At 50.0% G+C, this 17,026-nt stretch overlaps 2 protein-coding genes across 4 annotated transcripts in view; both read right to left on the bottom strand.

Annotated features, from left to right (window-relative positions):
• Positions 1-17,026, bottom strand: part of ubac2 (UBA domain containing 2) — a 63,472-nt gene that overhangs the window by 17,934 nt on the left and 28,512 nt on the right. The gene's annotated exons all lie outside the window — the stretch shown is intronic.
• Positions 1-17,026, bottom strand: part of dachc (dachshund c) — a 37,379-nt gene that overhangs the window by 11,550 nt on the left and 8,803 nt on the right. For 2 of the 3 annotated variants that reach the window (XM_052079746.1, XM_052079747.1), the window contains exons 2-6: positions 10,621-10,730; positions 5,828-5,935; positions 1,868-2,049; positions 770-890; positions 578-691 (exon numbers count right to left, since the gene is read on the bottom strand). In XM_052079746.1, coding sequence (XP_051935706.1) covers positions 578-691; positions 770-890; positions 1,868-2,049; positions 5,828-5,935; positions 10,621-10,730 — 635 coding nt within the window. The remainder of the gene's footprint in view (positions 1-577; positions 692-769; positions 891-1,867; positions 2,050-5,827; positions 5,936-10,620; positions 10,731-17,026) is intronic. The other variant, XM_052079748.1, reaches the window with a different exon arrangement.

Raw genomic sequence — 17,026 nt, 5'->3', positions numbered from 1 at the left:
CCTTAAATAGCAGCTGCGTTTGAGAAGCCTGCAAAGGACGTGGCGTTTGCATGGATTATTCAAAGTATCCAAACATCCTATTGGCAGCTCTCTTCCCTGCCTATTGATTTGCCCGCGGAATAATCATTACTGATTAAGAATCTGCAAATGATTAATCGCCGTGACAAGAACATCTTGTTAAAAAACAAACAAAAAAAAAAACCCCAAAACAAGACCCAAAGCGGAAGTTGTTTGTGTCCTAAAGTTGTCTCGTCTTGTGCATTTGAGCAACAGAGACTCTCCACACTTTGCTTTTCAGTCCCGTTATAGAGCAAAGGTGTCTGTGCGAGACTGCGACGCGGCGCATCTATAATTCAAATTTTGAATCGCAAAAAAACCAGTGACGGTCACCCACACACAAAAAGTGAGTTGCAGAACCCCCGCACACTACTTGTACCCGGACCCCAAACCTTGGTAACCAGACCCAGACCCCTTCCCTTTAACCCTGACCCTCTGAACCTGAACCCTGACCCGCTTTTCCAGACAGTTGAATTCCGACTTTTGTGTACAGAATATGTCCGAAATGACACCAGTTTACCTTTGTCAGCGCGCCCCCTTTTGCTTTCCTTGCCGTATTCCATCGAGTCGGACTCTCTGACCCCCGTCTGTGCCAACACGCAGTGACTTAAAGTGACGCCATCGGGGAGCTGGTCTGAAGTCAAAAGGTGTAACGGGTTAATAGCGTCATTTGTCGCTCGTTACGTACGCTTGATGTTCGGGGGGTACGTACGCGGGTTTTCTGCGGTTGGTTCTGTGCGAGAGGGAGAACTGGACACGCTGCTGTGATTGGACGACATCGGGGCTTCCTCCAGCGAGGGGGAAGGGGAGGGGCTGTCGTCGTGCATGCGCTCCTGTTGGCAAACGACAGAACGCTTCGTCACGAAAACTGACACAATTTGAGCCCATTCGGAATCCATTCTCATTTGGCAAGACAACCCACAACATGGGAGGAGGCGGGAGGGGGGTGGGGTACCTAATGAAGAGGCCGGCGAATGCAAAAGATGGAAAACGCCCCGAATGTTTTTCCCAGAACAATTGGGATCGTTGCTGTTAGTCTTGGAAACGGGGAGCCCTTCAAAAACAAAATCTTCCTCCTTGCAATCAGGAGGAAACGTTTTTTTTTTTTGGGGGGGGGCGGTCTTAAAACATAACATCATCCCGTCTAGTCACATGTAGTACTGATAATGTGTTATTACAGGGAGAATGAGCAGGAGGTTGGCAACTAAGAGAGATGTTCTCACAATCATTTTCATATCGTGTCAAGAAAACGGACGTTGTTTGGCTTACTTTGAAAAGTTTGATGAGGGCAAGTCCTCCCAATAAACAGGAGAACAATACATATTTTGTTCATGGACATATAGAACATACAAGCGGCCGAAATGAGTTTTCTCCGCAGGGTGTCCGGGCTCTCCCTTAGAGATAAGGTGAGAAGCTCGGTCATCCGGGAGGGGCTCCGAGTCGAGCCGCTTCTCCTCCACATCGAGAGGAGCCAGATGAGGTGGCTTGGGCATCTGATTCGGATGCCTCCTGAACGCCTCCCCGGTGAGGTGTTCCGGGCATGTCCCACCGGGAGGAGACCCCGAGGAAGACCCAGGACACGCTGGAGAGACGATGTCACCCAGCTTGCCTGGGAACGACTCGGGATCCCCCGGGGAGAGCTGGACGAAGTAGCTAGGGAGAGGGAAGTCTGGGCTTCCCTGCTAAAGCTGTTGCCCCCGCCACCCGGCCCCGGATAAGCGGTAGAAGATGGATGGATGGATGGATGGATATATAGAACCTTTTGGAGTGCGGCATGGAAGTCGATGCATCTATTTGGATGGGCGTTCACCTTAATGACGGAGGCCGGGGGCCGGGGGGCCGGATTGGCGTGGTGGAGCTGCGCCATGTTGGCGATGCTGGCCAGCGTGCTCAAGCGGTTCATCTGGCCCATCGCCATGGAAACGGAGGCCGGCGCCAGACTGGCCGGGATCAGGGGATGTGACATCATCATAAAGGGCAGCTGGTCCAGAACTTGAGGTGGAGAAAAGAAGATGAGTGAGGTTGGATTTTTGCTTGACATACCTTATAAGGTGGCGGCCCGGTAGTCCAGTGGTTAGCACGTGGGCTTCACAGTGCAGAGGTACCGGGTTCGATTCCAGCTCCGGCCTCCCTGTGTGGAGTTCGCATGTTCTCCCTGGGCCTGCGTGGGTTTTCTCCGGGTGCTCCGGTTTCCTCCCACATTCCAAAACACTCTAAATTGTCCCAAGGTGTGAGTGTGAGCGTGGATGGTTGTTCGTCTCTGTGTGCCCTGCGATTGGCTGGCAACCGATTCAGGGTGTCCCCCGCCTACTGCCCGAAGACGGCTGGGATAGGCTCCAGCACCCCCCGCGACCCTGGTGAGGATCAAGCGGCTTGGAAGATGAATGAATGAATGAATACCTTATAAGGGGATCCTTCCGTATTTTTCCAAGGAGGAAGTCCAACATCAGATGAAATGTATCCCCCCCCCCCCCCCCAATCAAGAAACGACTCGCTTTAAAGGGAAATCCCTTCCCCTCAACGGTACCCCTGTGGCTTGTTGACATCCCTCTCTCTGGTCAGGACACAAACAATCCCATTTGGGGAGGGGCGGGGGGGGGTAGAGGTTTGACATAAATATTTATCATGTAATAAAGGCACAAGCAAAAAACAAAAGACACACACGGCGAGGAAGTGGAACAAAAGAAGCTGATGACAGTGCTGGTGCCGGGCCAGCAATGCATGATGGGTAATTATGCACACAAAGGAGGGGAGGACAACCCCCCCCCAGTCCCCCCACCCAAAACAACACAATGTTGGTCGCCTTTTTGCACAATTGTCATAAATAAGATGAAAGGGAGTTGGGGAGGGGGGGTGGATGAAGGAAGGACAGTGAAGGAAAGAGATGAAAGAGGGCAGAGAGGGGAAGAGAGAAAGGAGGAAAGGGATGGAAATGGGGACTGACGGTACGATTGGCGGTAAATATTGGATGGAAAAAAAGGATGGAGGAAAGATATGAAGGAAGCAAGGAAAGATATGAAGGAAGGAAAGTAAATAGAGGATGGAATAGAGGATAAAAGGAAGGACAGAAAGGAAAATCCAAGGATGGAGAGAAGAAATTAAAGGGGTGAGTATGAATGGAAAACATTCATTCATTCATTCATTCATCTCCCGAGCCGCTTGATCCTCACTAGGGTCGCGGGGGGTGCTGGAGCCTATCCCAGCCGTCTTCGGGCAGTAGGCGGGGGACACCCTGAATCGGTTGCCAGCCAATCGCAGGGCACACAGAGACGAACAACCATCCACGCTCACAATCACACCTAGGGACAATTTAGAGTGTTCAATCAGCCTGCCACGCATGTTTTTTGGAATGTGGGAGGAAACCGGAGCACCCGGAGAAAACCCACGCAGGCCCGGGGAGAACATGCAAACTCCACACAGGGAGGCCGGAGCTGGAATCGAACCCGGTACCTCTGCACTGTGAAGCCGACGTGCTAACCACTGGACTACCGGGCCGCCCTGAATGGAAAACAAAGGAAGGAAATTAGACAGGAAAAGGTAAGAGGACAGAAGGGAAGGAAGTAACTAGGAAGTAAACTCCTTTGTCGTTTCTTGCACGCACGGCTAATAAATCCGATTCGGATTCTGACAGAAGGGAAGAAAGTAGGGAAGGAAATGGAGGCTGCAAGGCTAGAAAGGAAAACGGAAGAAGGAAGGAATGGAGGAAGTATCGCAGAACGGAAAGACAAACGGCAAAATAAGCGGGATTGGTCGCACTGATACGAATTTTTTTTTAGGCCCATTCCGATAGAGAGAAATAAAGAAATAAAACCAAGCGATGCATATTTAGCTAGCTTATATAGGCTGATAATTGGTCAGGCCCTGGAGCGGACATGTTTTCTTGTTTTGGGCCCGCTGGATGCTTCCGAACAAAAGAAGAAAAAACGCGAGTGGACGTAAACAAACAGCTGCTGCCACAATCAAGCGGCAGCCACTGCGTGCGTTTGACTTCTCCTCTGCCACCACCTCCTGCTATCATTTCCTTCGCCCCCCCCCCCAGCCCCGCCCCCCCACCCCACCCTCCTTGTTCTCTTTTGGCCCTCCCATCGCTCTCTCTTATGTTTCATTAAAAAACATCAAAGGTCAAAGTGGCTCTCTTCTGTTTATCCAAACAAGCCATTACTGTAAACAAAGCGCGGCTGTAAATTTCCCAGAAGATCTTGTTAAACGCGCAAATGGCTCACGCTCGGAAAGGTGTTGCGCTCAGCCTTTGCGTGCGAGTTCCGCCTTTGTGCTGCTTCCAAGCCCTAGTAGGGGCCCTGCACTTCCCATAAGGCAGTGGGTGGCGCTTAAGAAAAAAAAAAAAAGAAAAAAAAAGCCCGTGTCGTATGCTCGTGTGTGTGCGTACGTGTGTTTCCACTTGACTCCGGCTTTAAGAGTGATTAAAGCTTTACGGGTTCGTAAATGGCCGCTGGTAACCATGCCGCCTAACTCCACACAGATGCTATCGCCGCTGGTAAACAAAGGTTACGAGCGGCCGCGAGGACCGCGGCAAACGCGTACAATAGAAACTAATAATAGTAATGGTAGCCGACATATAAAGAGATGCATAATTACGCATGTGTGTGTGTGTGTGTGTGTGTGTGTGTGTGTGAGTGTGTGCGCACGCGCCAGATTGATAAGTGTATTCCACACAGGCCTCTGTATAAGCCCTGTCATCTGTCTAAACACACCGATGTCGCTTTAACCTGTCGATAACGGCGGGGGGGGGGGGGGGGGGGGTGGCGTAAGGGGGTTGGAGCATCAGGCTTGTGTGTGTGTGTGTGTGTTGAGCCATCGATTGCCCCCCCCCCTCCCTCCCCGTTTGTCGTTTGCATTCAAGGTAGTGAATTAGAGAGAAGACTATTGATTGGAGGGCGGCCCGGTAGTCCAGTGGTTAGCACGTCGGCTTCACAGTGCAGAGGTACCGGGTTCGATTCCCTGTGTGGAGTTTGCATGTCCTCCCCGGGCCTGCGTGGGTTTTCTCCGGGTGCTCCGGTTTCCACCCACATTCCAAAAAAATATGCATGGCAGGCTGATTGGACGCTCTAAATTGTCCCTGGGTGTGAGTGTGAGCGCGAATGGGTGTTCGTCTCTGTGTGCCCTGCGATTGGCTGGCAACTGATTCAGGGTGTCCCCCGCCTACTGCCCGAAGACAGCTGGGATAGGCTCCAGCACCCCCCGCGACCCTTGTGAGGATCAAGCGGCTCGGGAGATGAATGAATGAACTATTGATTGGTCTCCGGCCTCTCATCTTGGTCATCTCTCGATCTGGCGCTCTATCCATCGCAGGGGCAGGGGGTGAGCAAAGCACGACACGCGTGGCCACCTGCGGCCCGCTCAGTTCTTTGATTCGGTCCACATTTACATGAAGTGTCCGATAACGCTTAGTGAAGTTTGAAGATTTTTGTTGTTTGTCCTCATTTGCCCTGCCATTGGCTGGCGACCAATCCAGGGTGTGTCCAAAACATTCCGGGATAGGCTGCGTCTCACCCACCATCCTCACGAGGACGCGCATGATGGAAAAATCGCAGAACGTTGACATTTTTCTCACTTCATCTAGCAAACCGGGTTATAGCTCGCAACACGGACGACGTCACATCCGGAGACCAATCAGCTGCGTGATTCGCACTGACAGTGCATAGATGTAACAATTGTGCGGCAATTAACAACGTTGATGTGTGCATACATGCGTGAGTGTGTGTGTGTGTGTGTGTGTGTGTATGTGTGTAGAAAAAGAAATGACACCGACTCAATCCGGGACTGTGGTCGCCGTTCTCTCCGTTGTGGCAGCCATGCTGTTGGTTGCCGTGGTAACCGCCCATCTCCAGTTTGATCTTCTTGGCCAGGGCGGACAGATCTGCGAGAACAGATTGATTGAAAAATTGATATTGACGCTTAATTGGCAAAACTCCTGCCTATAATCATTTTTCTTGGGGGGGGGGGCAACATAATTGGCCCGACTTTTTTCTATCCATTGTATAGCAAAAACGGTGGAGAGGAAGTCGCATAGCACGCGTGCAGTGAGAGCCACGGTGATGTAACTAAACATAACCCTCCTTAAGGGGGGGGGTAAGAGACAGAACGAAGGGAAAGGCGATCGATAGCAGTTGGATCAATGGCCCCGGTGGAAGATTAAGCTCTACGGAAGGTTGTCACTGGAAGACATTCATTCCAGCCGCTCCGGTGCACCGCTCATTTAGTGTGGCAGGTGAATCGAGAGAGACGTTCATCTCCCCCGCACGGAGCACTCGGGTCAACATGTTTGCCGTCCAGTATTTATTTTATTTTATTTTATTTTTCTTAGGGCGGCCCGGTAGTCCAGTGGTTAGCACGTGGGCTTCACAGTGCAGAGGTACCGGGTTCGATTCCAGCTCCGGCCTCCCTGTGTGGAGTTTGCATGTTCTCGTTGGGCCTGCGTGGGTTTTCTCCGGGTGCTCCGGTTTCCTCCCACATTCCAAAAATATGCATGGCATGCCGATTGGACGCTCTAAATTGTCCCTGGGTGTGAGTGTGAGCGCGAATGGGTGTTCGTCTCCGTGTGCCCTGCGATTGGCTGGCAACCGATTCAGGGTGTCCCCCGCCTACTGCCCGGAGACGGCTGGGATGGGCTCCAGCACCCCCCGCGACCCTAGTGAGGATCAAGCGGTACGGAAGATGAATGAATGAATGAATGAATGATTTTTCTTATTACATTTGTGCTCATTTTGCCTTTCAAGAATGAGGAGAATAGCGAGGCTCATTTCTTCCGAGAACCTCTGCGACGACTCTGACCCGCGGAGGGCAACCTTTCAAATTCATACAATTAAATATGTCTTGCGCTAATGCGGACAAACACGGCGAATTATTAAAACTGGACAACTGTGCAAACACCAGCGAGGGGAAATACAAACAAGGCCTTAAGTCTTAATTTCCTGATCTTGGCTACATCGAAACATTAGCGCCAAGTTCAACTGCTCTGTTTTTGTTCTTTTTTTTCTTTTTTTTTTCTTCTCTCCTCCTTCGCCTTCTGCTCTTCACACAAACGACGGACGGGATTCTGTCTGTCTGTCCGAGCAAAAAACGTGGACAACCACAACAAATTGTCCCCTTTTCTTCTTCTCATCTTCTCCGCTGCCCTTTTTCCTCGCCTCACTTTTACCTTTTCAAAATGTCAGCATCACAGCGGGACGCCTGGCCGCCATGTTGGGTTTGTGTGTGTGTGTGTGTGGGGGGGACGACACCGAGGAGGGGATCACATCAAACGATTCCCACCGCCCTTTTATTTTTTATTTTTTTTATTTTAACGCTCAAATGTCCTCACCGGAACGTTCTCTCTCATACTTTCTCTCCTTCTCTCTCATGTGGGCCTGCCTCCAATCAGGAGCGCTGACATTGCCGCCACGGCCTCTCCTTGAGGTGGGTAAGAGAATGCTCCCCCCGCCCCCCACCCCCAGAAACGGACGCTCTCGAGCAAAAATCACACAACACACACACGCAGCGGAGCACCTTTGAACAACATGAACGAAAGCGGCGGCTAATAGAAAATCTTTTGAGGAGCAGAATAAAAAGATCAGTCGGCAGAGACCACAAAGACAAGGGCAACTTTGAGATCGGTCGGGTGCCAACAATTACTTTTTTACCTCTCGTTTTTAGACACACACACATGCACAAGGGGCGAAAAAAACCGAAAAGGACTCACAGACAAGCTTAATAACAAGGTGCTCTGACCTTTAGTAGGCTTTGGAGTAATTAAAAAAAAATTTCTCGGGCACAACCAATATGGATTTTGAGGCCAATGCAATCGTAAAATCCCATGTATGATTCGTACCCAGGTATAACATGTGCACCCCCCCCCCCAAAGCAATTAAAAATCTTTTTTTTTGGTGGGGGGGGGGGTTCCACTCTGATCATCCTGTTGCATTTATAAGTGCATAATTTTAATGCTCCCATAACGCAGTCTCACAAGACACTATAGAAGGATGCTTGAAAAGTGCCCCCCCCCCCCCTTTTTTTGCCAATCTTGGTGGTTGAAAGTCTTTTTCGCTGTTTGGAAGGTGTGTACGTTTTGAAGAGAGCACCAGGAGTGTGTGCAGGGACAGAAAATAAAAATCCTTGTGTTGATTATTGCTGTTGAGGGGGCTGTAATAAGCATGCCAAGCCAAGTACTGAAATGTACGAGCCACACAAACGCACCACTTAATCGCAAAGTGACATCACAAACACGGGAGCGATTTTGCCGACGAAAAGAGCGCAGGAGGAACGGCAACTGCGTCACGCTGTCAGCGTGTGCTGAGTCATGCCTTTCAAAAGTAAAGCCGACAGCTCTCGCCGGCGCAAAAAATTTGAAAAAAAAGGCTCCCGTCGGCGCTGCTAGCCGTTAGCGCCTCCAAAGCTGTACGCTGGTAACAGGCCCCTCCCCCCACGTACAATACAGTGACAGCGTAATTATGACAATGAGCGATTATTTCAGGAACGCTTACAAAAGTAAAGGATTTTTAGTGCTCAAGGATTTTTTTTCTGCCTTCAAGCACCCGTTAATTTGGTTTGAAGACAGTCGAGCCAGCTGTAGCAATGCTACGCATAATGGGCCAGGCCAAGCTCATCATAAAATATTCCCAAATATAAACTGCACTTTTATTTTGAAATGGTTCATGGTAGCTTGCGGTAGCCCGGCGATTGGTTCGATCCGTTTTCCTGTATCGATGTTGAAACCCAGTTAAAGTTCAAGTCAATGCCATCCCAAAATTAGCTTAAAAATATATATATCTAATCATGCTGACATTGTAGAATGTGCCGTCTGCTTTCTGTGTTAGCGACAAGTGGCTAACATATAGCCCCTAAACAAAGTGCACCATATTTATGCGCCATATATTTGTGCACCTCACTAATGTTTCCAGGGAAGGAAACATAGTTTGCTATTTTGCACTTTTAAAATTTTGGGGGTGAAAAAAAAAAATCATTCATCTGAAAAAAAAAGACAAACGTTGCAGCGGTTGTGTAACAGAAAATGCTTTCATAGCCCTAGTTTCAAAACTCAAATGATGCTCAGGAGATCATTAATAGCTCGCAGGTTTTGCAGGTTTGAATATTACAAAGAACTTTTTGTGAACTTTATAGTTCAACGAGGAGAGAGAAAAAAAAGAAGAAGTTTGCAGGTCTTTATCTGAGGTGGCAGCAGTGCGTGTTAATCTTATTAATCAGTCACCTCGTTCCACTCCGCCCTCCTCCTTGCCAACACTTGCGCGGGCGCAAAGTGTCGTTGCAACAAAGACACAAAAGTCACCTCATCCTCAATCTGCTCTGCGTTTAGGTGACCTCCAACCTTTTCATCCTCAATGGGGGGCATGTTCCCACTTTGGGCGCAGGCGCTGTACACCCTGAGAGCTTGCCGGGCAATTGCAGGGCACATATTGAAACCACGACTGCAACGCGCTGCCATTTGAGAAACTGACAACTGCCAAATCATGAAAGAAATATTTTGCATTCTATTTTTTTTCTTCCGTTGACCTAATATACAATAACCTTGCCCATGTTATCGTTTTAATTATCAAATGTGGATCTTGAGAACACAATTTTGCCCATCCCTTTAATAAAGGGGAAAAAAAAAACGTATTACGAGGTAGAGTATGTACGAACATGCTCAAGTGTAGCCGATGCGTATTTGGAACCGTGAGTCGCCGCTTGGAATTGAAGTGGATTCACATGGGACAGGAGAAGTGAACCAATCTCTTTTTTCGTCAATGGATGCTACAGCTTCTTGTTGACTTTGAAACTTAGCTTGTAGCCGACGTGTGCACATTTTGAGCACGACGTCTCTGATCCACTGGTTAAAGGACACTTTGATTCTCTCCTCTTTCATCTCAAACCGCTTCAAACAACAAAGCGTGCGACGGAAAAGTGGTTAGGACTGCACGACTGTCCCGTGTTTTATGTTATGTGTTGTGTTTATTATTTTACTTTATGTTAACTGTTTTGTAAAGCGCTTTGTTACAGCTGCCGCTGTTGTGAAAGCGCTATACAAATCAGCATGTATTGTATTGTATTGTATTGTATTGTATTGTATTGTATTGTATTGAGGGAGGCCCGGTAGTCCAGTGGTTAGCACATCGGCTTCACAGTGCAGAGGTACCGGGTTCGATTCCAGCTCCAGCCTCCCTGTGTGGAGTTTGCATGTTCTCCCCGGGCCTGCGTGGGTTTTCTCCGGGTGCTCCGCTTTCCTCCCACATTCCAAAAACGTGCATGGCAGGCTGATTGAACACTCTAAATTGTCCCTCGGTGTGAGTGTGAGTGCGAATGGTTGTTCGTCTCTGTGTGCCCTGCGATTGGCTGGCAACCGATTCAGGGTGTCCCCCGCCTACTGCCCGAAGACAGCTGGGATAGGCTCCAGCACCCCCGTGACCCCAGTGAGGATTAAGCGGTTTGGAAAATGGATGTATTGTATTGTATTGTATTGTATTGTGTGTCTCCAAACGTGTGTGTGTGTGTGACATTTTGCAGTTGCCGTATGTTTTCCTCGTGTGCAGGTAATAGACAGCGTGCGTACGGTGAGTGCTGGGTGGTCACCTGCGGGAGGCATGATCCCGGCGTGCATCAGACCGCCGTGGGAGAGCATGTGGTGAGCGCCGCCGTCAGTCACCGTCTGCAGCCTCTTGGGCGGTCGGCCGGGCCTCGAACTGCGGGAGCACAACAACATGGCTTATTATTATTCACTTTGGTACTTTTTTGGCTCTCTTTTGAGTCGCGCTGAGTTCTGAGACGGGCGGGGCCCCCCGTGCCGAACAAAACCGGCCTTCCGAGTCTGTAAAATTCAACGAGGACGGAGTTGCGGGGTAACAAGTGAAATGCCAGTGATTTCACCCTCGTAGATACGAGCAAAGCAAAGAGTCCCCCCCCCCTATGGCATCAATAAAGCGCCTCATGACCGTTAAGCTTCCTCGTTCATTTGTGTGCCTTATTAAATGCGCCCGCTCGCCCACTTGCTCCTTGTTGTCTCACTTGGCCATTTGTTGCCAGATTTTCTTCTCACTTCAAGCAGACTCACACCGGGCCAATCGTCGTGAACGGGGCGGGAACACAGTTGCCCCCCCCCCGCCCGCCCGGCCTGCCCGCACTCCACCATGCTCAAGCACGTTCATGCGTGTCATCGCTTTGCGATAGAAGACAGCTTGACTTTGTGGGCTTCTTGCAAGTCGCTCCGACTCTGAAGAACTACGAACGGCCAGCTTTGAAAACTCCACTCGTGTGCATCAGCGAGGGGGGGGGGGGGTAGCTTTGAGTGAACTGAGGCTGTGTTGGAATCTTGCTAGCAGTTCTAACTTGATGTCAAAAGGTTGCGCGATTGGGCCGGACATGCTCAATCAATCCCATTTGCGGGCTTGGGGGGGGGGGGGGGGGGGGAGTGCGGCGACGGTGAAAAGCTGTCAGACATCACTTGGGCTCTGACTAAACGGTGTGAATGTCCTGACAGGGGGAATGACACGGGGGCCACATCAGGCTTAATGACAACACACGGCGCCTCATCTCCTCTCGTACTAACACACTTGAATATCGTCAGAACCGTGGGCGCGCGTATGCCCGCGAGGAAGGATATTAAAAGACGGGAGGGCGAGGCGAAAGAAAGTGTGCAGAGGAGGAGGAAAGGCGGAGGGAGAGACGGAATACACGGAAGGAGGGTGTCCGAGAGATTAAAAAGAACGAAAGAGAGAGGGCGATAGACGAGCGGCAGCCCGCTTGCTAGCGTGGGGTGTCTTTCAGCAGATTTTAATTAGAATCTAATCCGGCCGTCATTAAGGGCCCATAAACGAAGCTGTCAGTCAGGAGATTAATGGCGCCTCATTTGCATATTGCATATAATTCATCAATTACCCGGCAGAAAGGACCAATCCCCTGTTGACACACCCACTGGCTGCGAGTGTGTGTGTGCGCGCCAAAAACAGACGGATTATGTAGCCACTAACTGAGACAAAAACAGGTAGCTCCATCACGTGTGTGTGTGTGTGTGTGTGTGTGTGTGTGTGTGTGTGTGTGTGCGCGTGTGTGTGTGTGTGCTCAAAGCAATATGTGTGTATCGTATATGAAGTGTTCAAAGGTTAATTTGATGAGCCGATGAGCTCCACAGTTCCTGCCCTCGGTTTTAATGAGTTGTTATTATTGTCTCTTATTATGGGCCCAGACCGACTGGGATGTGACAGCTGACATCAGATATCACACACACACACACACACGCACACACACGCACACACACGCACACACGCACGAACGCGGGCGCAGAGACGCATTGAGGTTTTCACACAGGACCGCGCGCGCAAATAAGGCATTTGTTGGCAAACGTGGGGAGGGAAACGGTGGGGGCGATATCGATCATTAGTTATCGGGGATGCAGAGAATTGAGATTTGGAGACGATTTGGCATCACAATACAACCTTTAAGATTATGTTTCTTCCACAGCTACGCCCCCCGAGCCCCCTCCACAAAAAAAAAAAAAGAATACTGTCAAATATCTCAATATAGCGGCCTGGTAGTGCAGTGGTTAGCACGTTGGCTTCACAGTGCAGAGGTACCGGGTTCGATTCCAGCTCCGGCCTCCCTGTGTGGAGTTTGCATGTTCTCCCCGGGCCTGCGTGGGTTTTCTCCGGGTGCTCTGGGTTCCTCCCACATTCCAAAAATATGCATGGCAGGCTGATTGAACACTCTAAAAATTGTCCCTAGGTGTGAGTGTGAGCGTGGATGGTTGTTCGTCTCTGTGTGCCCTGTGATTGGCTGGCAACCGATTCAGGGTGTCCCCCGCCTACTGCCCGAAGACAGCTGGGAGAGGCTCCAGCAGGTCCTCCTGAGGATAATCATTCAAAAAAAAAATGGATGGACTAATATTTATCAGGGCAGCCCGGTAGTCCAGTGGTTAGCACGTCGGCTTCACAGTGCAGAGGTACCGGGTTTGATTCCAGCTCCGGCCTCATGTTGCATTTTCTCCCCGGGCCCGCGTGGGTTTTCTCCGGGTGCTCCGGTTTCCTCCCACATTCCAAAAACATGCATGGCAGGCTGATTGGACGCTCTAAATTGTCCCTAGGTGTGAGTGTGAGCGTGAATGGTTGTTCATCTCTGTGAGCCGCCCGCGATCAACAGCATCTCTCAAAATCCAAATCAATCAATCGTCCCCTGACGTTTACCTGCAGCTTTCGTTACACGTTATCAAATGAAATTCCAAACGGTGTTTTGCCAAATGGCAGATTGCACTTTAGCGAGCGTCACTCGTCTGATGCCACCTTTGTCTCTCTGTATTTCAGCTGGAGTTGCTCATGGAACAAATTCAACTCGGGACCGAACGGGCCCGTCTACCGTTTATATAGAAAGTTGACTTCATAACACGCAATATGTATAGTTCATAAACTGCCGCCGAGTCCCAGTAGCTCCCATTTGTCAACGAGTACCCAGTTTTGGACTTCTGGTATTTCAAAAGCATTCAACATTGGGAGTTGCTCCATTTATTTTTTTTTACAGTGTATCAAGTGACACACTGTGCCGCACAAAAGCAGGATACATATTTTTAGGCGTCTGGTTTGAAGCTAAAGCGCATTCAATTGACAACGCACACTTCAAATGAGAGGTAAAAAGCACCACTGGAGGGAAATCAGACTTTTCTTTTTACTGCAGCCGCTTCCCTTTTCCCTCACAACTGTTTATTTGCACACACTAATTAATGGCCTGTGCGTGCTGATGGCTCGGTGTACCTTTGCGCGTTTAGGGGGGGTGGGGGGGGAATCAAGGAGACACTGGAAAGGGAGGGAAAAAAACCGAATTGGAACCTAATTTTGTGTTTAGTCTTCAAGTGTGTTGATACATCAAAGTGACCCGCAGAGGGAGGTCTATATGTGTCTGTGTGTGTGTGTGTGTGTGTGTGTGTGTGTGTGTGTGTGTGTGTGTGTGTGTGTGAGGTTGAAGAGCGCTGGGTTCCCTGAGGTAGGATTAATGAAAAAGCCTTTCATGGAAAAGTCATCAAGCTGAGGGGATGGAATGAGAGAGAGGGGAGGGGGGGCAAGGGGGGGGGAGAGAAAAAACAGTGCATTGTGTGTGTGTGCAGAAGGTGTGCACAGAGGAGGAGAGGAGGGGGTGTATGGCTTATGACCTCTTTGTCTCAAACTTTAATTAAAATCTCACCCAGACGTCCTCGCTCATGCCAGCACTGGCCACACACACACGCACACACACACGTTTCATCAAAACACAGGCAGAAAGGCATGACGGTTTACATTGAGTTCTGCCTTCCGTGCTTAGCGAGTGCGAGTGTCTTACCTGTGTGTAACGTGAAACGGCAAACGCGGCAGCTGGAGCCGAACGCAGGTGGAAGAGAAAAGGAAACATAACAAAGATGACAGATCTGGCCCAAAACACAGTGGCCAGGAGGAAGTGCCAGAGTCAAAACAGTGGAAGAGCTACAGGCTAAATGGAGGTGCTGATAGGGAGCAGCTGCATGTACAAATGTGGCCCACCGTGTGTGTGTGTGTGTGTGTGTGTGTGTGTGTTTGTCAAAATCGCCGGAAGTGTTTCTTCACTCAACTGCAGAGAGGACTCGGCATTGGTATAAATAAGCAAACCCCTGTTTCTGACAAGGGGTTATGTTCTAGAAACAGAAGGTGAAAACCAACGCAATCGATAAAAAAAGAACCCCAGTGGGCATGTGACATTAAGTTGCGATCAATTTGACGTTGCCGATTGGATTTTGGTGTCATAGTGATGTCGAATTGACATTAGATGCCCACTGGGACATTCATTCATTCATTCATTCATCTTCCGAGCCGCTTGATCCTCACTAGGGTCGCGGGGGGTGCTGGAGCCCATCCCAGCTGTCTTCGGGCATTAGGCGGGGGACACCCTGAATCGGTTGCCAGCCAATCGCAGGGCACACAGAAAGGAACAACCATTTGCACTCACACTCACACCTAGGGACAATTTAGAGTGTTCAATCAGCCTGCCATGCATGTTTTTGGAATGTGGGAGGAAACCGGAGCACCCGGAGAAAACCCACGCAGACCCGGGGAGAACATGCAAACTCCACACAGGGAGGCCGGAGCTGGAATCGAACCCGGTACCTCTGCACTGTGAAGCCCACGTGCTAGCCACTGGACTACCAGGCCGCGCCCACTGGGACACGCCTGATCTATTTACCAAAACACACACTTTTGCGAGTATTCCTTGGCGGCCGTTCTCACGCTCACCGGCCGTTCTGTTCTACTAACAAGAAGTCAAGTGTGCTTGCTTCAAGCTGTTTTGTCACTCTCGGTTGAAGTTGACCCTAAAACTGAACCATAAAGCCAACGAGAACGCAACACTGTATCTTTAAAAGTCAAACTATATCGCTTTGTGTAAGGAAAAGCCACAAGCCCGAGAGTAATAATTCCTGAGAAATGCCATAGATGGGCTAACAGAAATTACTTAAACACACAACGAGCAGGAACATGCACAAACTGTCAAGTCAACAGTATTTCTCGAGCACTTTGAAACAGCCATCGCTGCATACAAAGTACGTGGAGCGATTTAACATACACAATAAACAGTAAGACGAATCGGTAATAAAGGCGCTAGAAAGCACCAAACAGTAAAACCAAGAACAAAACTAAGTCATGCTGAGTCGAATGCCAAAGAATTACAAGTGAGTTTAGAGGAGGGTTTCGAAGATGGGCAGCGAGGAGGCTTATAAAACTCAACCCTATAAAACTGATTGCTTCAAAATCGCTGACATCCTGTCGCGGGCCTCAAACAATGAACCGTGATATCGAGAGGAAACCGCACAGTGCAGCTTCTGTTCCAGAGAGTCTGAAGTGAACAAAAACCAAAGCGGCGATTCCCACAACAGTTTTCTCTGCGTCCCTTTTCATGCACTGTTTATCGCGTTGGGTTTTTGTGTCCACCTGTCCTCGTCGTTCTAGTTCCGTTTGTCCCCGAGTCCTCTCCGCCACTCATGTTTTGTTCAGGTGGTGCTCGTTTTCGTGTTTGCTTGAATTAAAGCTCCCCGTTTTCTTTTTGGGATTTTGTCGGGGTGCCGCTTTCGCTTCCGTTGGTGTTCATGTCGGGCGGCCCGGTAGTCCAGTGGTTAGCACGTGGGCTTCACAGTGCAGAGGTACCGGGTTCGATTCCAGCTCCGGCCTCCCTGTGTGGAGTTTGCATGTTCTCCCCGGGCCTGCGTGGGTTTTCTCCGGGTGCTCCGGTTTCCTCCCACATTCCAAAAACATGCGTGGCAGGCTGATTGGACACTCTAAATTGTCCCTAGGTGTGAGTGCGAATGGTTGTTCGTTTCTGTGTGCCCTGCGATTGGCTGGCAACCGATTCAGGTTCTCCCCGGGCCTGCGTGGGTTTTCTCCGGGTGGTCTGGTTTCCTCCCACATTCCAAAAAACATGCGTGGCAGGCTGATTGAACACTCTAAATTGTCCCTAGGTGTGAGTGTGAGTGTGAATGGTTGTTCGTTTCTGTGTGCCCTGCGATTGGCTGGCAACCGATTCAGGTTCTCCCCGGGCCTGCGTGGGTTTTCTCCGGGTGCTCCGGTTTCCTCCCACATTCCAAAAACATGCGTGGCAGGCTGATTGAACACTCTAAATTGTCCCTAGGTGTGAGTGTGAATGGTTGTTCGTCTCTGTGTGCCCTGTGATTGGCTGGCAACCGATTCAGGGTGTCCCCCGCCTACTGCCCGGGGACAGCTGGGATAGGCTCCAGCACCCCCCGCGACCCTAGTGAGGATCAAGCGGTACGGAAGATGAATGAATGAATGAATGGTGTTCATGTCATGCTCCCGTTTGGGAGTCCATTCCCAGTTTTTGGTTTGCTACGTTCATTCATTCATTTATCACACGCAAAACGTGTTTATCTGTCCAAAATTCTGCTTCCTGTTTCTTATCCTCCCTGAACCGGTTTTGCCCGCCCCATGTGACAACGTGGGACTCCGCAGCCTGAAGTGGTTTCAAAAGGGCGCAGATAGAC

This window comes from Hippocampus zosterae, chromosome 11 (genome assembly GCF_025434085.1).
Source record: "Hippocampus zosterae strain Florida chromosome 11, ASM2543408v3, whole genome shotgun sequence".
NCBI classification, from domain to species: domain Eukaryota; kingdom Metazoa; phylum Chordata; class Actinopteri; order Syngnathiformes; family Syngnathidae; genus Hippocampus; species Hippocampus zosterae.
The sequence above is the reverse complement of the archived record's forward strand: the minus strand, read 5'-3'. Positions and strand labels throughout refer to the sequence as shown.